At 44.1% G+C, this 17,141-nt stretch overlaps 1 protein-coding gene across 1 annotated transcript in view; it reads right to left on the bottom strand.

Moving 5' to 3' along the window:
- Positions 1-5,365: 5,365 nt before the first annotated feature.
- PICALM (phosphatidylinositol binding clathrin assembly protein) overlaps positions 5,366-17,141 on the bottom strand; it is a gene marked incomplete at its 5' end in the record, with an annotated part of 69,736 nt that continues 57,960 nt past the window's right edge. The window contains 4 exons of the mRNA XM_084272768.1: positions 5,366-5,499; positions 6,789-6,891; positions 13,344-13,448; positions 15,163-15,222. Coding sequence (XP_084128894.1) covers positions 6,799-6,891; positions 13,344-13,448; positions 15,163-15,222 — 258 coding nt within the window. The 3' untranslated portion in view covers positions 5,366-5,499; positions 6,789-6,798. The remainder of the gene's footprint in view (positions 5,500-6,788; positions 6,892-13,343; positions 13,449-15,162; positions 15,223-17,141) is intronic.

Raw genomic sequence — 17,141 nt, 5'->3', positions numbered from 1 at the left:
ATATATCCTGTGACGATTCTATGACACCAGTCAGGCCATAAGATGCAGAAAAATGACCACATCTCCCAACTCTAATCCAAGCAGAGCCTCAGCTGTGTTTGAGCAGTGTACCAGCTGACACCCAGCTTCTAAGAAACTCTCAGTTTGAACAGGAAAAAAAACAGCCCACGAGTGTTCACTGAGAACGCAAAGCCAGAGAAACACAAGCATCGCCCAGATTGTAAGCTGTGTGGTAACTGAAGCCATTTTAATGGAACCAAAGTCCACGTGCTGGAGCTCAGAACCATCAAATGGCTAAATGGGATGGGGTGGGGTGGGCTGTGCTGGCCTGCATCACGCCATGAAAGGCATGCTGCTGGTCTGAGCCCTCGCTCAGCAATTCCCTGCACAGCCAAGCAGCTGGGTTATGTATATTACAGTCCAGCTGCATCCGTCCCCAGCCCGAGCTGCAAAGGAACACAGGTTACCTAACCGTGAGTCCGGGGTGAGAGGTTTGGAGCCTGTGGTGCAGCAGGGTTATATAAAGCCAAGACCTTGCCACAGGTCCAGACCTGCGTGTTTTGGGTAAACGAGGGCAGGAGGCTCGTTCTGCAGCGTTTGTTCCAGCTTGGCTGCTTTCCAAGGGAGAAGCTATTAAACATTCTGCTCTGGGTTCAAAGGCATTTGCCAGAACAAGGTCAGGGCAGAAGCCAATGGACTGAAAAGCTACACTGCAGTGACATGTGAGGAGCAGAGAACCTCCTGGCAAGGAAGGCTTAAGCCACTGATATATTGCAGCTGGATGTTCCTCTGGAAAAAGACATTCCCTTGGATTTTTGAGTCCAGGAAGGATGTTTCTCTGCAATATGACACCACAAACCCGGCATCAGTTTAGGATGCAACACGGTACTGAGATGCTGACAGCCGTTCCTGTGTGTGACCCACAGAACATCTCCACCAAGCTGGGATTTACCATGGTCCTGGAGTTTTTCTTTACTTTTAGTGACTCAAGTACAGGAAAAGGCTGAGATGGGGTCAAAGATTTTTCTAGAACAACAATACTTGGGCAATTGCTGTAGCTGCAGTGGGGAAGTTCAATGGTTACCACTGTGAACAAAGCTGAGATCCACGGTGTAAAAATAAACCTGAGACCTTAGCTCTCCTCGTGCACTGCGGCTGCCGGAGACCCAGAGCAGCACAACTGCATCCAGCACCTTCTTGGGGCACTATCAGCTCACACAGAAGTTCTCAGGAAACTGGCTGTTTGTTTCAAAGCTTTTTAATCTTCACCCTGGGAAATTTCATCACCAGAGAAGGAAAATAAGAAACATGTTTTAGTCATCAGTTATCTCGGGCAGGTCACCTCCCAGAAGTGACATGGATAGAGCGTGCACTCAGCCTCCAGCTACTGAAGAGTGTTGAGTGGGTGGCAGCAACATTACACCTTCAGGGGAACTTACTCATGGTTCTCTCCTCCTCCTTGCCCACTCTTCCGCTCCAGCCAGGACTTCTCATCCTGATCTGCCAAGTCCTGTCAGTCTCCAGTTTGAACACGGACAATAATCAGTACCTCCCAGCTTTGTCTTGTTGGGCAAATTCAGCAAAAGAGGCCAAGGCTGGTTCTGCTCTGCCCTGCAGCCAGAGCTCCAGCAGTCACACCAGGGCTTGCCAGTGAGCCAAGGACAAAGCTCTTAGGTTACAGACACTCCCCTCAATGTTACTTTTTCTTTTGCCTCAGCACAACCCCTCACGTTACCTTCTCAGTCTTCTGCTCCCACCAGCATTTCCTGCCTTCGCCAGTATTTCTGTTCCCTAATTCTCATTTTTCTACCAGAGTCTTTGTCTCAATTACATCACAGCCTTCAAGTTACAATGTGTTTATGTCACTACAAAATTTACACCCAGCTCTGAAAACAGGCGCTTTGTGTGTAATGAATGATGCAGGTTGGACCCTGTCCCTGTTCAGCAGCTGGGGGAGCCTGCAGCTTCTTCCAGCAGCTGGATGAATGGCTCATCTGACGTCACAAACACCGTGTTTAAACATCTCTTTCCTGAGGTAGCATCAATTTATTGCACAGAACAGTTCAGTTTGTGACTTTGAAACAACGAACAGAAGCAGCAGCAGAATTTAGTTTGTCTTCAGCTAAAGATTCCACATTCAGGCTCTTGGAACACTGACAGAGTTACAAGCTGTTCACGTTCTTGTACTGGCAGGAATAATTGTCTCATGAAAATTTTTTCCACTTCCAGTTGTTTTAATCCACCTTCCATGAATCATCTCCTGAGGCCAGGACATCCAAGGAGGGGATTCTGTCCCTCTGCTCTACCTACCTGCAGTGCTGTGTCCACATCTGGGGTCTGCAGGACAAGACAGACTTGGAGCTGTTGGAGCAAGTCCAGAGGAGGTCATAAAGATGCTTAGAGGGCTGGAGCACCTCTGATACAAAGCAGAGAGAATTGGGCTTGTTCAGCCTGGAGGAGAGAAGGCTCCGGGGAGATCTTAGAGCAACTTCCAGTACCTGAAAGGGACCTACAGGAAAGCTGGGGAGGGGCCTATTTGCAAGGGCAGGGAGTGACAGGACAAGGGGAATGGGTTTAAGCTAGGGGGTAGATGTAGGTTAGATGTTAGAAGGAAATTCTTCCTGTGAGGGTGGTGAGTCCCTGGCACAGGGTGCCCAGAGAAGCTGGGACTGCCCCTGGATCCCTGGCAGGTTGGATGGGGCTTCGGGCACCCCAGACTAGTGCAGGGTATCCCTGCCCAAGGCAGGGGATTGGAACTAGATGGGCTTCAAGGTCCCTTCCCACCCAAACCAGCCTGCAATTCTATGAATTACAGAATTCTCCGATTAAAAGAAAATTAAAATAACCTTGTGCTGATCTTGACCCAGAAGTTTGCACCCAAAGCTCTGAAGGAGCAGCCATCCTCTAACCAAACCTGACCCCTCCCCTGCTTGCAGGAGCAGGCAGCATTCCTAAACAGCGCCTCCTCCTCTACGTTAAACAACCTCTGAACTCAATTTTGAGGAGAAACAGGTTTTCTCAGCCCCCCCGTACTAAAAGTGATCGGCAGTTCACAGAAACACAGCCCTGACCTACAGCTTTTGAAGCTACAAGTGTTACCTGAAATCAGACATACTTATTACACATAAAGTAAATGGGAAAACAACCCTTAGCAAAATCCTCAAGCCATTTGCCTCTGAAGAGTAAACCAGAAGTAAGGGTTACCAGCTGCCAGTGAACATCACCGACCTTGAAATATGACAAGGCTGGTGGCTGGTTTTATCACAGCACAGCACACTGGGCTATGCAGGAGGAAGAGGAAGGTCTGCCTTCATCTTTCAAACAAGCCCCAGACTGTGCATACCCCAGTAGGTACTGATTTAGCCAACAGGACACAAATGTGCATCTTTTTTCCAGCCACCAACAAGCTCATGTTTCTGAGCCCAAATTCCTCTTGGGTGGGGGGTGAGGGGGGGGTGGAGAGGAATCCCACACTGGCACTCACACATGGTGGAAGGGAGAGCTTCAAGTGAACCATGAAACTCCCCAGGCCATGCCACATATACTCTGTATGTTACATCTACCGAGATACAAGACTACAAGCCTCAGGTAGTTGAGAGGAGGTAAGTTCCACTTCTACCCCATCTCCACATCTACCTCATCTCCATGACAAGAGCGAGCGTCTCACTGCAGACGATGCTGGAAGCTTCTCTGGCGTTACCTTCTGCTGGAAGATCAGGGGAGATACCCAAAATAATTTCTCTGGGGCATGTTTATTCTTCTTGCTCAATTATAAACAGTACAAGTTTATTGCAGAGAGAATTTTTAAAAACAAGAAGATTATGAAATACCATATTAAGTAAGGAATCCAGCTCTTCATCAGACAACTTGTCATAGCGGACCTCAGGTCGTCCGTCTGTCTGTCTACAGCAGCAGCACTGGAAAGATGGGGTAGAGGTCAGCTCGCTGCACCTCCTGCAATACACTGTGCACATATGAAATGCATTTGGTGTTCTATTAAGTAAACAAAGTGAGTATCAGTGCACATTTTAAGCAGCAAAAAGAAAAGAAGCACCTCAGACTTTCATACCGTAACAAAAGGTCTGTGGAAGCTGCGTTTTATTTGAAAATCCACCCATTTTTGCGAACATACATTTTAATATTTTAAACAAAAATAGAATCTGCAGAGACAATGCAGCAAGTATGCTTAATTCATGTACAGAATTGCTTTCAGATCATCGACTATCCTTCCGAAGGCCCCACCCCACCTGGAAGTTAGGATGTATTTACACAACAGCACCGATCAACAGCGCTACTTTAATTCTTCGTTAACTAAACACCCACTAGACGGACACGAGGAAGCTCCCTCACCCTTGTTATTTCCACATTTAAAAAGGTAAGTGATCAGAAACGTGGTGCCAGCCGAACGAAAAGGCTTCCCTCCCACAACACATACCACCTTGGTTTGGGTTCTTTTTTTTTTTTTTTTTTTTTAGGGATTTTTGTGGCTTCATTTTTTTACAGAAAAGAAGGAAAGTCTTAAAAGTGAAAGCAATTCCTCACATTCATTTTGGAAAGGCCTTATGTCAAATGTAAAAATAATGACATGCCAAGCACAAAGCGATAAAGTTCCTCCCCAACGCACTAATGCTGAATTAAAAATGTAGTGCTTCTTCTAGTCAGTTAACTGTTCCCTTGCAAAATCCTAGGCACAGAATTGACTATAAGGATTAATGTGTTTTACAGCTCATCCCTAATTCCCAAATATACTGAGAATTCATTAGATTCAGACCTTTAAAGTATTTAGTGCCCTGTATGTCAGCTGAAAAGCGTCCTGAATCAGATTCATTCTTTGTGGATAAAAATCAGACGTACTGTATACATCCATACTCATTTTCATAAGGAGTGTTTTCTTTTTTGATACAATATTAATGTTAAATTGATAATCATAAATAAATACAAACAATAATACATAAGGAATGTCTACTGCAAACTGAATATATAATTTTTTTCTTTAAAAAAAAGTTAATTTCCATTACTGCTGTGCCTACGTTTGTGAGGACTGAAAAGGTAACTGCAGAATTACAAGTTAGGATTTGACCCTCCCCTACCCAAAGTCTTGTTTCGAGTTACGGTAAAGGACACGTCTCCATTCCTGACAGCATTCCCAAACACCAATCTCCATTTCCAGAACAAAGGCTTCTCCTCTCCATGTATTACCCATTCCAGACATTATTAGAAGCTCAAAGTATTGACGTGTTAGTCACCAGGACAGAAAAAAAAAGGGAAAGAATTCTTGGCCTTAATTCATGGCAATTCTTGGCTTTGTCTACTGATGTTTTCTCATGGAGTTGTCCCAGGTTCCTTCATCGGTCTTCATCATTTCACCGCATCATTTAATGGAAGAGGAGTGTTCGAGAGACGGAAGTTCGTTCTTTTCCTGGAAGTGGGGGCTTACCGGTGAGCACATCTTGGAAACGTTCCTTTCTCTTCCATCTAACGCAGTTACATGAACTGAATCTGGAAAGATTGAGAACCCTGATGTTAACGTACAACACACAGGCAGGACTTCACTATAAAGCCACCTTTGTTTCAAAACTTTCCACTCTCCAAGCACCCAACCTTCCCCAAGATCCGAAGGGTCAAACAGAAACGTCACAAAATCGGGACCAGAAGCCAACCGAACGCCACCCGGATGTTCTTCCAACTACACAGCTCTCTGTGTTAGGCTGGTCCGACCAAAACCAACCCCTTGTCATCCCTGCAACAGCCACACCAGCAGCAGCGTAACACAGACCAACATCATCAGAAGGAGAACTCAAGGTCACTTTTCAAGCTGAACCACAGGGAGTGCACAAAAGGAAAGCAGAAGCCACGTGTAGTACAGCCTACTCTTGCTTTACTCTATGTATTCTTCCATTTTTTCATGTTATCACTCATTTGGGTATTTAATATCCACCTGCTCCAGATTGAGAACAGAGAACAGAAGACCACTCCAGGTCACACCTGTATCAAAATTTAACCCTCACACACATGAAACCAAGTATCTTCCTGCATGGAGTGAACTCTTCGGCCAAGCAAGCTGGTGCAGTGCCGTCAGCAGTCAGGCATTTACTGGTAACTACAAACCCCGCACTGTAAATACCAGTTAACACCAGTTCCTTCTCCCCAACTGCAGCCAAGTGCCACACACGCTGGTCCTGCAGCTCAGCAAGGAACCACTGAACTTTATTTCCAATGGACTGAAGCAGTTCATTGGCTTGTTCAGCTTGGAGAAGAGAAGGCTCCAGGGGGGACCTTATAGCAGCCTTCCAGTACCTGAAAGGTGCCTGCAAGAAAGCTGGGGAAGAACTGTTCCTGAGGGCAAGGAGCAATAGGACGAGGGATGATGGTTTTAAACTAGGCAAGAGGAGATGTAGGTTGGATATTAGGAAAAAATTCTTCACTGAAACAGGTTGCCCAGAGAGGTGGTGGAGGCCCCACCCCTGGAGATATTCAAGGTCAGGCTTGATGGGGCCCTGAGTCACTTGTTCTAGTGAAGATGTCCCTGTTCACTGCAGGGGGGTTGGACTAGATGGCCTCTAAAGGTCCCTTCCAACCTAATGCATTTTATGATTCTAAAGCAACAGGGCCTTTAAACTTAGTTACACTGAGTTTTCACATCACTTCCACAATGCTTCCAACTCAAACACAACTTGTTTCTATCTTCTTCAGAGACAATTCTAGTCATGTTAATAAATCTGGAATCAGAACTTTATTTTGCTCTGCATCACAAAACACCAGCATCTCCCCAGAATAACAGACAATACCTAAGTTGTTCTACAAGAAATCCTGGAGAGAGAGCTCTGCAAAGGGATCCTTTCCTGAGGCTCTGTGAGGACTCTGACTGGAAGGGCTGGATGCTGCAGACAGCTAGTAGGAAAGACGACAGAGAAAGGGAAAGAAAAAGAAAAAAAGGTCTCAGAATGACAGAATATGAAAGCTGAACGTGTAATGAAAGGACAAGGGGAGGTTAAGAGGCAAACTCTGTAGAAATCAACTATTAGCGCAAGGTGTTTGGTCACATGGAAAACAAGAAGCCTCTTTGATGGTCGGTGTAATGCAGAAACGAGCTGGACATGACCCTCCAGGAAGGAAACGGTAGCTGGCATTTGCTGAGTAAGCAGATAACCTGGCACCTCCTTTGAAAGGAGATACAGAACACAAAGCCTGACACTCCTGTGTGCAGGTTTGAGCTCTCCCTGCTTTACCAGCACTGCTACGTACTGGCAGAGAGAGTCGAGGTCAGGGGTCTGGCCAGGCACCTTTCCAGATGCCTTCTCCAGAAGAAACAGTTCTCAGCATCTTTTCCTCTCAAAACAGGATGTGGAGAAAAAGCAGCCAGAGAGCAGACAATAATTAATTGTCATCTTGGGGCCTAGGAGGAGAACACGGGATGTATTCTGGGGGTAGGGATAAAATATTAAATAAGAGTTTATCAATCGCTGTGGCTGTAGGTGGGAACTGAAGACCAGTGGCCCACACTCTCTCTGCTAACAAAAATCACATCCCTTAGCTGTGTAGTTAAAGCACCACACCACAAATACAGCCACACAAAGCACTTAACTTAGGAGCAGGTAATGCTGGCATTCTCAGAGACTGAGAATCTGCTGGCTGTAACTGCCGCATTATCAAGTATTTTTGATTTATTTCTTTTCCAGCCCTCTTCCTTCTTTACTGGGGCTTTCCCAGTTACAAATGGTGCTTTATTAAATCCTACTTGCCCTCTTCCCTCACAGAATTTGTTTTGTTTGTAACTGCAGGAACATGCAATCAGAGATGCCATCGCTTTAACAGGTTACTCATAACCGAGTCACCCATCACCGGTGCGTACTTGCACTTCATACTCATTGCAAAAAACCATTGTACGAAGACATGTTCCCTTTGGAGACCCTGGATGGCTGCACACCTACATGTGACAGGGAACATGCTTATGGGAACTGCTTGCACAAGTGCCCAGAGCATGAATGCTGCCATTTGAGACTGAAGTTTTTCATGTTAATGTTTGTTTCGGAAACCAGGTGGGGAAGAGGGGTTCTTTTAGGATCAGTACTGTGTTGGATCTATCTATCTATCTCCCAAAACCCAGAGGAGCACTTGGATCCAGTCCCCATAAACAGATCATGAAAGAGTCATGAGACAGAATGGGAAGGGCTCAAGAAGCAGTTTCAGGATGTCAGAAGTTCCCCTGTGAAACTTGGTTCTTCCCTTTGGAAAGCCACAGCAATCACACTCCACTGCTCTCCAGGATTTGAGCCAGCCTAACAACAAAACTCAGCAGAGCCCTTACAGCAGCGTGGCAGGTCTGATGTCACTTGGTTTCCTGGGACATTCTACCTCCCAAATTGCTCCAAGTCACACATTAAGAGTCTGTTCAATTGAGCTGGCAAATCTCCAATTGGTATCAAGTCTAAAGCAACAGCCCAGTTTGAAAGCAGTGTGGAAGACAGGTAGGTTTGCAACTCTCTCATTTGTGCATCATCACTGCCTAACCAGAAACAGAAGGGAAAGTTCAGGAAGCCTGATCAGGTTAAATACTGGGAGAAAACAACTTGACAATGCTCCTTCCTAGGTCCCACAGCCACATTTGGACAACACACTGTATCTTATGGCAAAATATGCATTTTGACAAGATTCCTTTAATTATTAAAAAGGAGGCCTAAAAAATAAATTTTTATATAAAGTGTTGCAAGTATAGTGAAGACAGTTTCCTACATTGCATCTATCCAGAATACTGCTTACACCTGAAAAGCACAGCCTACTGCAGCAGTTCCAGGGGAGAAGTGTTTCCAGCAGAGCACTGGCCATCGGTGTCTCTCACATTAACACACCTGGAACCGTGGATTTAACCTGACTGCTCGTGTGACCTGAAATGCACCATCTCGTCCCAATAGTGGTCATCACTTCTTGCTGCTTCCAGAGACTAAATTTCCCCAGAGTAAAAAGAAAGCAACCCCAAAACCCTCCCACAGTAAAATAACCTCCCCAGAAATGAGCGCTGTGCTGATGCCCATCACCACCCATGTACTGGTTTCCCATTACATGAGTCTGTCAAGCTGGTTTAGCACTTTAGAATTCACGTGCTGAACGGAGCCCCTGTGTAACTCTGCCCTGAACTTCACAGACTGTTATTCCAGTTTGAGGTCAAAAATCCTCCACCCAAACAAAACCCAAAGCCAAGTTACCTCCCCCCAACTTACTCCTTTGCCCATTTACCTCTTCACCATCCCCAACAGGAGCTGGCTCCTACTACTTTTTCTGTACAGTTCCGTGCCATTAGTTCTGCAGTGTTACAACTCACATAGGCAGCAGGCAGAGCAGCTTATTTTAAAACATATTTCCCTCCCCAGCTGCTTCCCCTCCTAAGCCTGAGTCTTTTTCAGGGCAATCAGACCAGCCTATGTAACTCTTGAAGGCATAATGGATTTGTCAGTACTGTACCACTTGCTACCAACCAACATGATGATGCTTTTGGTGGAGGTGAACGCTCAGGTACTGCTGTTCTGCGTGACAACACTCGGGTCGTACCAGGGGTAGTTACATTCCAGTTAACTGTACACCACAGATCTGGCTTGGCTGAAATGTTTTGCACTTGCCACCGCTCTGGCTACCCTTTAACCTTGTCTGGGCCATGCATTCACCTGTCCCTTCCTCACGCACACACTCTCCCTCCCAACAGCCAAAATGTAATCAAATGTCTCTGCCCATTCTCGCTCTTCTGGGCAGCACAATGGCCGCTGTTCTGCGGTGAGGAAAGCCTCCTATTCTATCATGATGAAAGCTATTATTTCCTTTTTGAAGCAGGAAATACTGTCCCTAATGCAAGGCAAGTGATTTCAAAGAAGAAAAAGGTACACACTAGCTTCTACTAAAACTACAAATAACTTCTGCACTTAAGTTTTCAGGAAGCAACCACTCTAGTCCCACTCTTTTCAAATTCCTTTGCCCTTAAAAATGAAACTGTGCTTGCTTTTGATAGCAAGAATTAGAAATAAATGTACATGCATATAGAGAGAGCACTTGAAAGAGGCAAAACATATGTCTAGAGGTAGAAGTAGTATATTTATAAGGATAAACCTTAAGTGTGTCAATGTTAGCAATACCAGTTTAAGTTATAAAGAAACTGAAAAACACTGGGATGTCTATTGCAGCAGTCTGTGTGCAAAGTAGGAGTTCCCAACATGCTACAACTTGGGAATTTAATTTTTAGGCAACACCTTGATATCTGTCATTATGATTTCCAGTCCCTTCACTGTAGGCAGGTACCAAACTATCAGCAGGCTCAAGGTAAGTGATACCATCTGGTGTTTTGAATATAAATATTAAGAACAATTTACTGTTTGGCAGTGATGACACCACGGACGAATCTTGTGTGCACAGCCATTATTCTTTTAAATTTGTTTACTTACCCCAATGTCCTGGTTTTGACTAGGATCAAGTTAGTTTTCTTTCTAGCAGCTGGTAGAATGCCGTGTTTGGGAGTTAGGGTGAGAGCAGTGCTGGTAAGGCATGGATGGTTTAGTTGTTGTCATGCAGTCAGGGACTTTTTAGTTGTTTGTATCACCCTGCTAACGAGAAGGCAGTGGGCACCCCGGGAGCTGTGAGGGGACACAGCCAGGACAGGGGACCCAGACTGGCCAAAGAGGGTATTCCATGCCAATTATGTCACGCTCAGCATAAAGGGGGTTGGTGGGGGAGGAGGACACAACTCCAGGACACACGATTTGGGGATAATCCAGTTTTGGGACAGCTCTGAGCTGTATGACCTGCGTCTTGCAGTTCAGTGAGAAACTGCACTGTGTATCACCAGTTTTGGGTATTTTGCTATAAAGTCCTGTTATTGTTATTTCTCTCTCTCTGCTCCTGGTAATCTGTCCTTATCCCAACCCATGATGTTTGCCTTTGGTTTTTCTTTCCCTCTCCCTCTTCTCCCTTACCCCCAGAGAGCACAGCTGCGTGGTGCTCAGCTCCTGGCTGGGGCAAACCCACAACACTCAAGCACACACAGCTTTCTCTGGTACAACAGGAGTATAAACCAAACCTAAAGAGGCAAGTGTGCTCTCCCAAGAGCCCCAAGACTAAGCCTAGAGCAATACTGTAATTCCCCTCTGTGGCTGTATGTTAGGAAATGCCAGCTCCACCACGCCTGGGGAAGCAGCTCTTGCACGCAGCCTTTGTTACACACAGGCAGTTTTATTGCTGTCAGCCCCCTAAAAGCTCAACACCCACACGAAACAGAGCCTGTGTCTCAGGGAAAACCCTTCCTGGTCACGCAGCAAATGCTGACTCTAAGAGTGTGTTTTCTATCCAGATAATTCTCACAGGAGCCAAACATGAGAAGCACATCAAGCAGAGCTCTCCACACCTGGCTTGTGACTAATTCCCCTTTCTCCTGTTACAACCAGCAGCTGGGATTCCACCTGGACCAAGCCCTGAAACAGTCTAAGGAAGCAGAAGCAGAAAGGCTCACCTAGCTGTTCACACCTACTGACACCTGTTTATAACATAATTAAGCAGGCAGATTTACTAGGTTTTTTAAAAGAGACATTTCACAGAATTTCAAAATAGATGGTCTGGGAATTGCAGGAAAAAAACCAACCACCTCTTCTCCTTAAGGTTCCTTTAGCTTGTTCTCGGTTTAAGATGTGTCATAAACATCTTTTTGCCCCTTGACATGGTCTCAAACCCACATGGAAGATCCCAAATCAATTATCTTTGCACAGTGAGCATGCGAAAGCAGCTCTCAGAAGTCCAGGAGAAAGTCAAATGAAACTGCATTTCTAGCTAAAGAAATCCAACAGTGTCTCTTTCAGATAAAGCCTTAAAAAAAAAAAAAAAGAGTAGTTTTTAAAAAAACTCTACTTTAGTAAAGGGAGTGGACACAGAGCCCACTGGCAGCCCACACCTGTTAAGTAAAGGATCACAGTCAGGCACTGGAGAAAGGTTTGAAGCTCTTTCCCTTTCCAAGCTACTGCTGAATTTTTTCCCCCTTCACACTCTAGTCCCAAAAACATACTTACATATACTCAATTCAAGTGAATTTATACATGCATGTTTTGAAGCAGTTACCTATAAAGCTTTACAGTAAGCTCAAAACTCAGTCCCAGTATATGACTTTAATAAAGTCACAATGTAGAGCGTGAACTCTGACAAAGAAACATTTGACTACTGGGTAAACCCACACTGAATACCGGAGCCCCAATCTGCCAGAGAAACTTGGTTCTGCCTCTAAACACAGTTCAGAAACACAAAGAAGTCTTCATGTGATTTTTCAGAAAATACTGAGATCATTATGGTGTTCAAGGTTGTCCATTCCCTCCGCTCCCTACTCTTTAAAAAAATGTTTTTCCTACCACAAAAATCTTTCTTTAGGGGGCTACAAGTTTAAAGAGAGCTCAGGCAGAAACTTCCCAGTGACACAAGTTTGCAAAACAAATGCTAAAAAGCACATGTTACTATTGATAGAGGCAGCTCTTCTCCATGTGCAGAGTAACCCTTCAGTGCACTCCTTTATCTGGTATGTTAGGTAATGGATCTACATATGACACCACGAGAAGCAGAGGAGCAGGCAACGTAAGAAACACTCCTTTTAACATTAACGCCTTCCTGAGCAGGGAGAGGCCAGCTAGATTCCTACAGCTACAGATGCTGTAAATACTGCCTGCTGCAGGAACTTGGAGGACTACAGAGAGCTTCAGAGAACACAAGGGTTAGAACTGGGTGAAGGTGCCACCTGCCTCCCACAGAGTGGTCAGTGCTAACGACCGGGGCACCCACTGAAGTTCCATCAACTTTGAGACCAAGTTCTTCTCAAACCATCACAGACTTGAAGGGTTACAAATGCCTTACTTGTCCCCTGCAGTGGCACCCAAGCAGGTAGCTTACACTGAAGAGAGGTTACAGCTACCACCAGACGTGGTTACTTTACTATCTAATACTTGTAAGTGTAACAGATCATAGAAGCTTAGGGAAAAGCTGCAATAGCACACCCTCAAAAGCTGCGCCTCCAGGTAAAGCTGCAGAGAACGTGAACTTCAAGAAGCCTGTCTTCAACCAGCATGGACATCAGCTATTCCCATCCTTTCCCTGAAGCGTTGAGGATAACCATGGTCACATTGACAGAAATCAATGCCTTCAAATGCCATCATCTGTAAAGCACACTTGATGCTACCAATCTGGATGCAAGAAGCCAGGAAGAAGCAACCCTTACACAAACTACAGGGCTTGTGCAACACATGGGTCCAGCAGAAGATATTAAAATACTTGTGCAGGAACTGAGCCAGCTGTACTTTGTTCACATCACCAATTATTTTGAAGATACCCACCTGTGCTCCCGGTACAGGGCCAAAAGGGTTTGGTGGCCTCATGACTGGCTGACTGTATATTAGAGTTGGCTGTGTCATTACTGGTATGCCTCCCATCTGTGATGGCTGTGGGGAAAGCAAGCCAGACAACATCAAATCACACACAGCATTAATGCACAGCAAGTGTTTACAGAGAGAAAGGAAAACGGTAAATTTTGGTCATACTTGATATATACAGTAAGATCTTTCTACAATACTCTCAAAAGAACTTTACTAGAAAGGACCATCAGAGACTTTTTCAAGAATAATCTTGGTAACAACTGTGCATATTTAATCTCTTGCTGCAAAAACCTCAAACACTAAAATACTTAAGCACAAACATTCGTGCCAGTCCCTCTTGCTCCCAAAACTGAGGTCTGACAGCACTTCCTCATCTGCCTCCGAAGGTGCAGGAGCAGTTTTACAGGTACCAGCACTGAGGGCTCAAGAGAACTTGAAACCTGAGAACTGTATGTACAGCTAATGTTAAGTCATTACACAATCAGAGCCTGAAGTGTTACTAACACTCTGGCTGAGCCAAGTTAAGCGTTTAACATATATTAATGGTGTTAGAAGTCAGGTTTTATTTATTTTACGGAGACGCCCATTGCTGGCACTGCTTTTGGCACTCCCCTCAGGCTTGGGTTGATACCCAGCAGCAGTCCTACTGAAGCAATCCCCACTCCCAGCAGCTTTTCCTTGACTAATCCTGGCAACTCCTCGTATCATGACAACCAGCTGTTTAGGCAATCAGACAGCAAACGCATTGAAGAAATCGACTCTGAAGAAAACAACCTCAAAAAGGTTAAAAATAACCTCTGGTGCAATGAAGTGGGCAGGGAGCACCAACACAGTCACAAAATTGTGAGTCCCAGTATGCCCTTGCCAAGGGAACAGCCTGCTACTAGCCTGCCACTTAGAAACGGCCATGCTCAGCTCTATCATACCTACTACAGCTTTACTAGAAGTAGTTTAATCACAATGACTTTGCACAGAACATAGTACAGGAGATCATGGATGGGTAATGGGGAACATGATGCTGTCCCAAAAGAGTGTTAAGAACACAGCTGGCCACTTTTGCAGATGACTGAGCATATGCAAATTATAAATTATTAATCTGATTTGATCATATGATGATACATTGAGATTATTTGTTATACTAATCTGAGCCATTTAATAGAATAACCATTCTCTCCCCTTTTCTTCACCCAACAAAGATTTGCTACATCAAAACCATATTAATAAAGAAGAATTAGGCCATATAATTTCAGAAATGTTTTAAAATTTGAGATAAGAACTAACATTTACACAGGTTTTCAGAGCAACAAGCAGCTAGGTCAGGTTTATGTCAAAAGCCTTCTGGTACTGGTGTGTCGCTAAGAGAATTGATTCTCAACCAACACCACAACACACAACCGCATCACAAACCTGCAGTTCGGTAGCACTGATTAGCACAGATATCTTTTGCTGAGGTTGGGAGCAAGTATTTAAGGAAAGTTTCATTCTACCAATAAAACTTTCCTGTGGGGAATGTACTCTCAAGGAGATACTAGTTTCTGAACAAGTGCACAGAGAACTGACACTGCCTGAATTTTAAAAAGTTTATGAAAAACTAAGTGAGGTAAGAAATGGCAGAGTTACTTCCACACAAAAACTACTGAGGTAGTTCAGAAAACCAGGATTTAATGTTTTGGTGAAGAATAAACCAAATAGTAAAGTAGTTCAGCAAACAAACTAGTTCAGCTACCAAACTGTTAGCAATGAAGTGAAACACGTTCTGAGTCACAGGAGTTCCACTCACCATCCCATAGCCCATCATCCCCGTCGGCGTCGTGGCAGGATATGCCATTACAGGCGGTGCCTGGTGTGAAAAACAGGGGTGAACTCAGAGGAGATCAGCTGCACAGGGTAAGACATCGCCTTCTATGGGTCAACTGCAGGACCTAGCTTATTATGACTATAGCAGGTAATAAATAGGATTTGCAGCCTTGTGTTAAGAGTGTATCCGAATTATTTCGGATGGAATACACCACCTAAACTGAAGTTTCTAGGTGATCTTGGCAAATCTGTATTTGCTTTTAACCTGTTCGGATTCTGACTGACTGAACTAAGCTGCAAGCTGCCATCCTTTTAACATCCTGTTTAAAGGAGAGATAATGAGACACAGAGAAGTTAGAGAGAACATTCTGGAAGCAGAAGCGCTATGTTAATCCCCTGAAGAATATGCTTATTTCAAAACCAGTAGCAATGGTACACAAGGAGTCTTCAGAGAGAATTTCAATGACCGAAAGATTATCATCTACCACTGCTTCTGCCAACATTACAGGAATTCTCTTCTCTTTAGCCAGGATGTACATGCACTGGGGATTTTCCTACCACACTTCAATCTACATTCAACTTTAAAATGAATATCTAACTTGCACTCCCACCCACTCAGTACAGAGAATTTGAACAGGCTAAAGTCCTCTTAGTACTTTTCAGATAGGGTTGTATTACCCTTACCCTAAGTTAACTTTTATGAAGCTGCAGTAAGTTTGCTGTCAACAGACAAAACCTGGTGTGACTACACTTGTGAACAGCTTGGCAGCATATACATAGAAAACTAGCTGATAACTCAGAAGAGTGTATTATAGACATTTCCCAACATCCCAACTGTATTTTCTTCTACATTTCCATTATCCATTTCCTAAATCAGTATTAATTCTTACAAAGATATAAGAACATTTTGTTTTTTTTTTCCTGACTGTAAATTGTTGCTTATAAACATTTAGATAACTTGCTGTTATCTACTCTACTTTTGATTATCATAGAATGCTTTGGGTTGGAAGGGACCTTAAAGATCATCAAGTTCCAAGCCCCCTGCCATGGGCAGGGGCACCTCTCACTAGACCAGGCTGCTCAAGGCCCCATCCAAGCCAGCCCTGAACACCTCCAGGGAGGGGGCAACTTGTTCCAGTGCCTCACCATTAGTTTCTCCTCAGAGAAAAAAAGTTTAACTCTCATGCTATTGCTGTGGGGATTACTGTTCACAAGAAAGACAAAGACCATATGCACTGCTTGGTACACAGAGATAAAAGATACAGAAAAGAGGGAAGTGACAAAATATTAATAATACTGGATTAATTAAAGCAGATAAATTGTAACATCAAGAATAGAACAGCAGTAAAGCTGCTTCTGAATTCAGTTCCAAGGTATCAGCTGCCTTTTTGTAAGTAGCAGCCAGTGTCACTGGCATTTCAATTGCCATCAGGACAGATTTCCCTGATCAAGCACTATCTAGACTGTGTAATAGCCACATATTTCCCACAGCTAGCAAAGCTATCCTGAAAATCACTTTGGGTTTTTGTTTTGCTTGCATATCCACCCCCACATACACAAACATGCTGACTAAATTTATTTTTGAGTGCTCAAGTGTGGACCTAACATCCTTTAGTTAGAGTTACCCTGCAATAAAAACAGAATACAGGGAAAGACCAATATCACTGTTGACATAAATGAAAAAAATCCTTTGAAATCAGAGACTGCATTCCTCAGACAGCAAGCACAGGTTACTGCTTGCCCTTTGTAAACTGTCAGCATGGATTTTCTTTTTTCATATGAGCATTAGTGACATATTGGTCTCTACCCACTAAAAAAGAAAATAAAATATTAAAAAATAAATCAAGATCTACTGTAAACGTGGATAAAGTGCCAAGTATCACAGAAGCCCGTGAGGTTTCATGCAGTTATTCAAACACAAACATTTTTTTCTTCATTCAAAATTCACCAAGTACATTAAAG

The sequence above is a fragment of the Gallinula chloropus genome (assembly GCF_964237585.1).
Source record: "Gallinula chloropus genome assembly, chromosome: 1".
NCBI classification, from domain to species: domain Eukaryota; kingdom Metazoa; phylum Chordata; class Aves; order Gruiformes; family Rallidae; genus Gallinula; species Gallinula chloropus.
The sequence above is the reverse complement of the archived record's forward strand: the minus strand, read 5'-3'. Positions and strand labels throughout refer to the sequence as shown.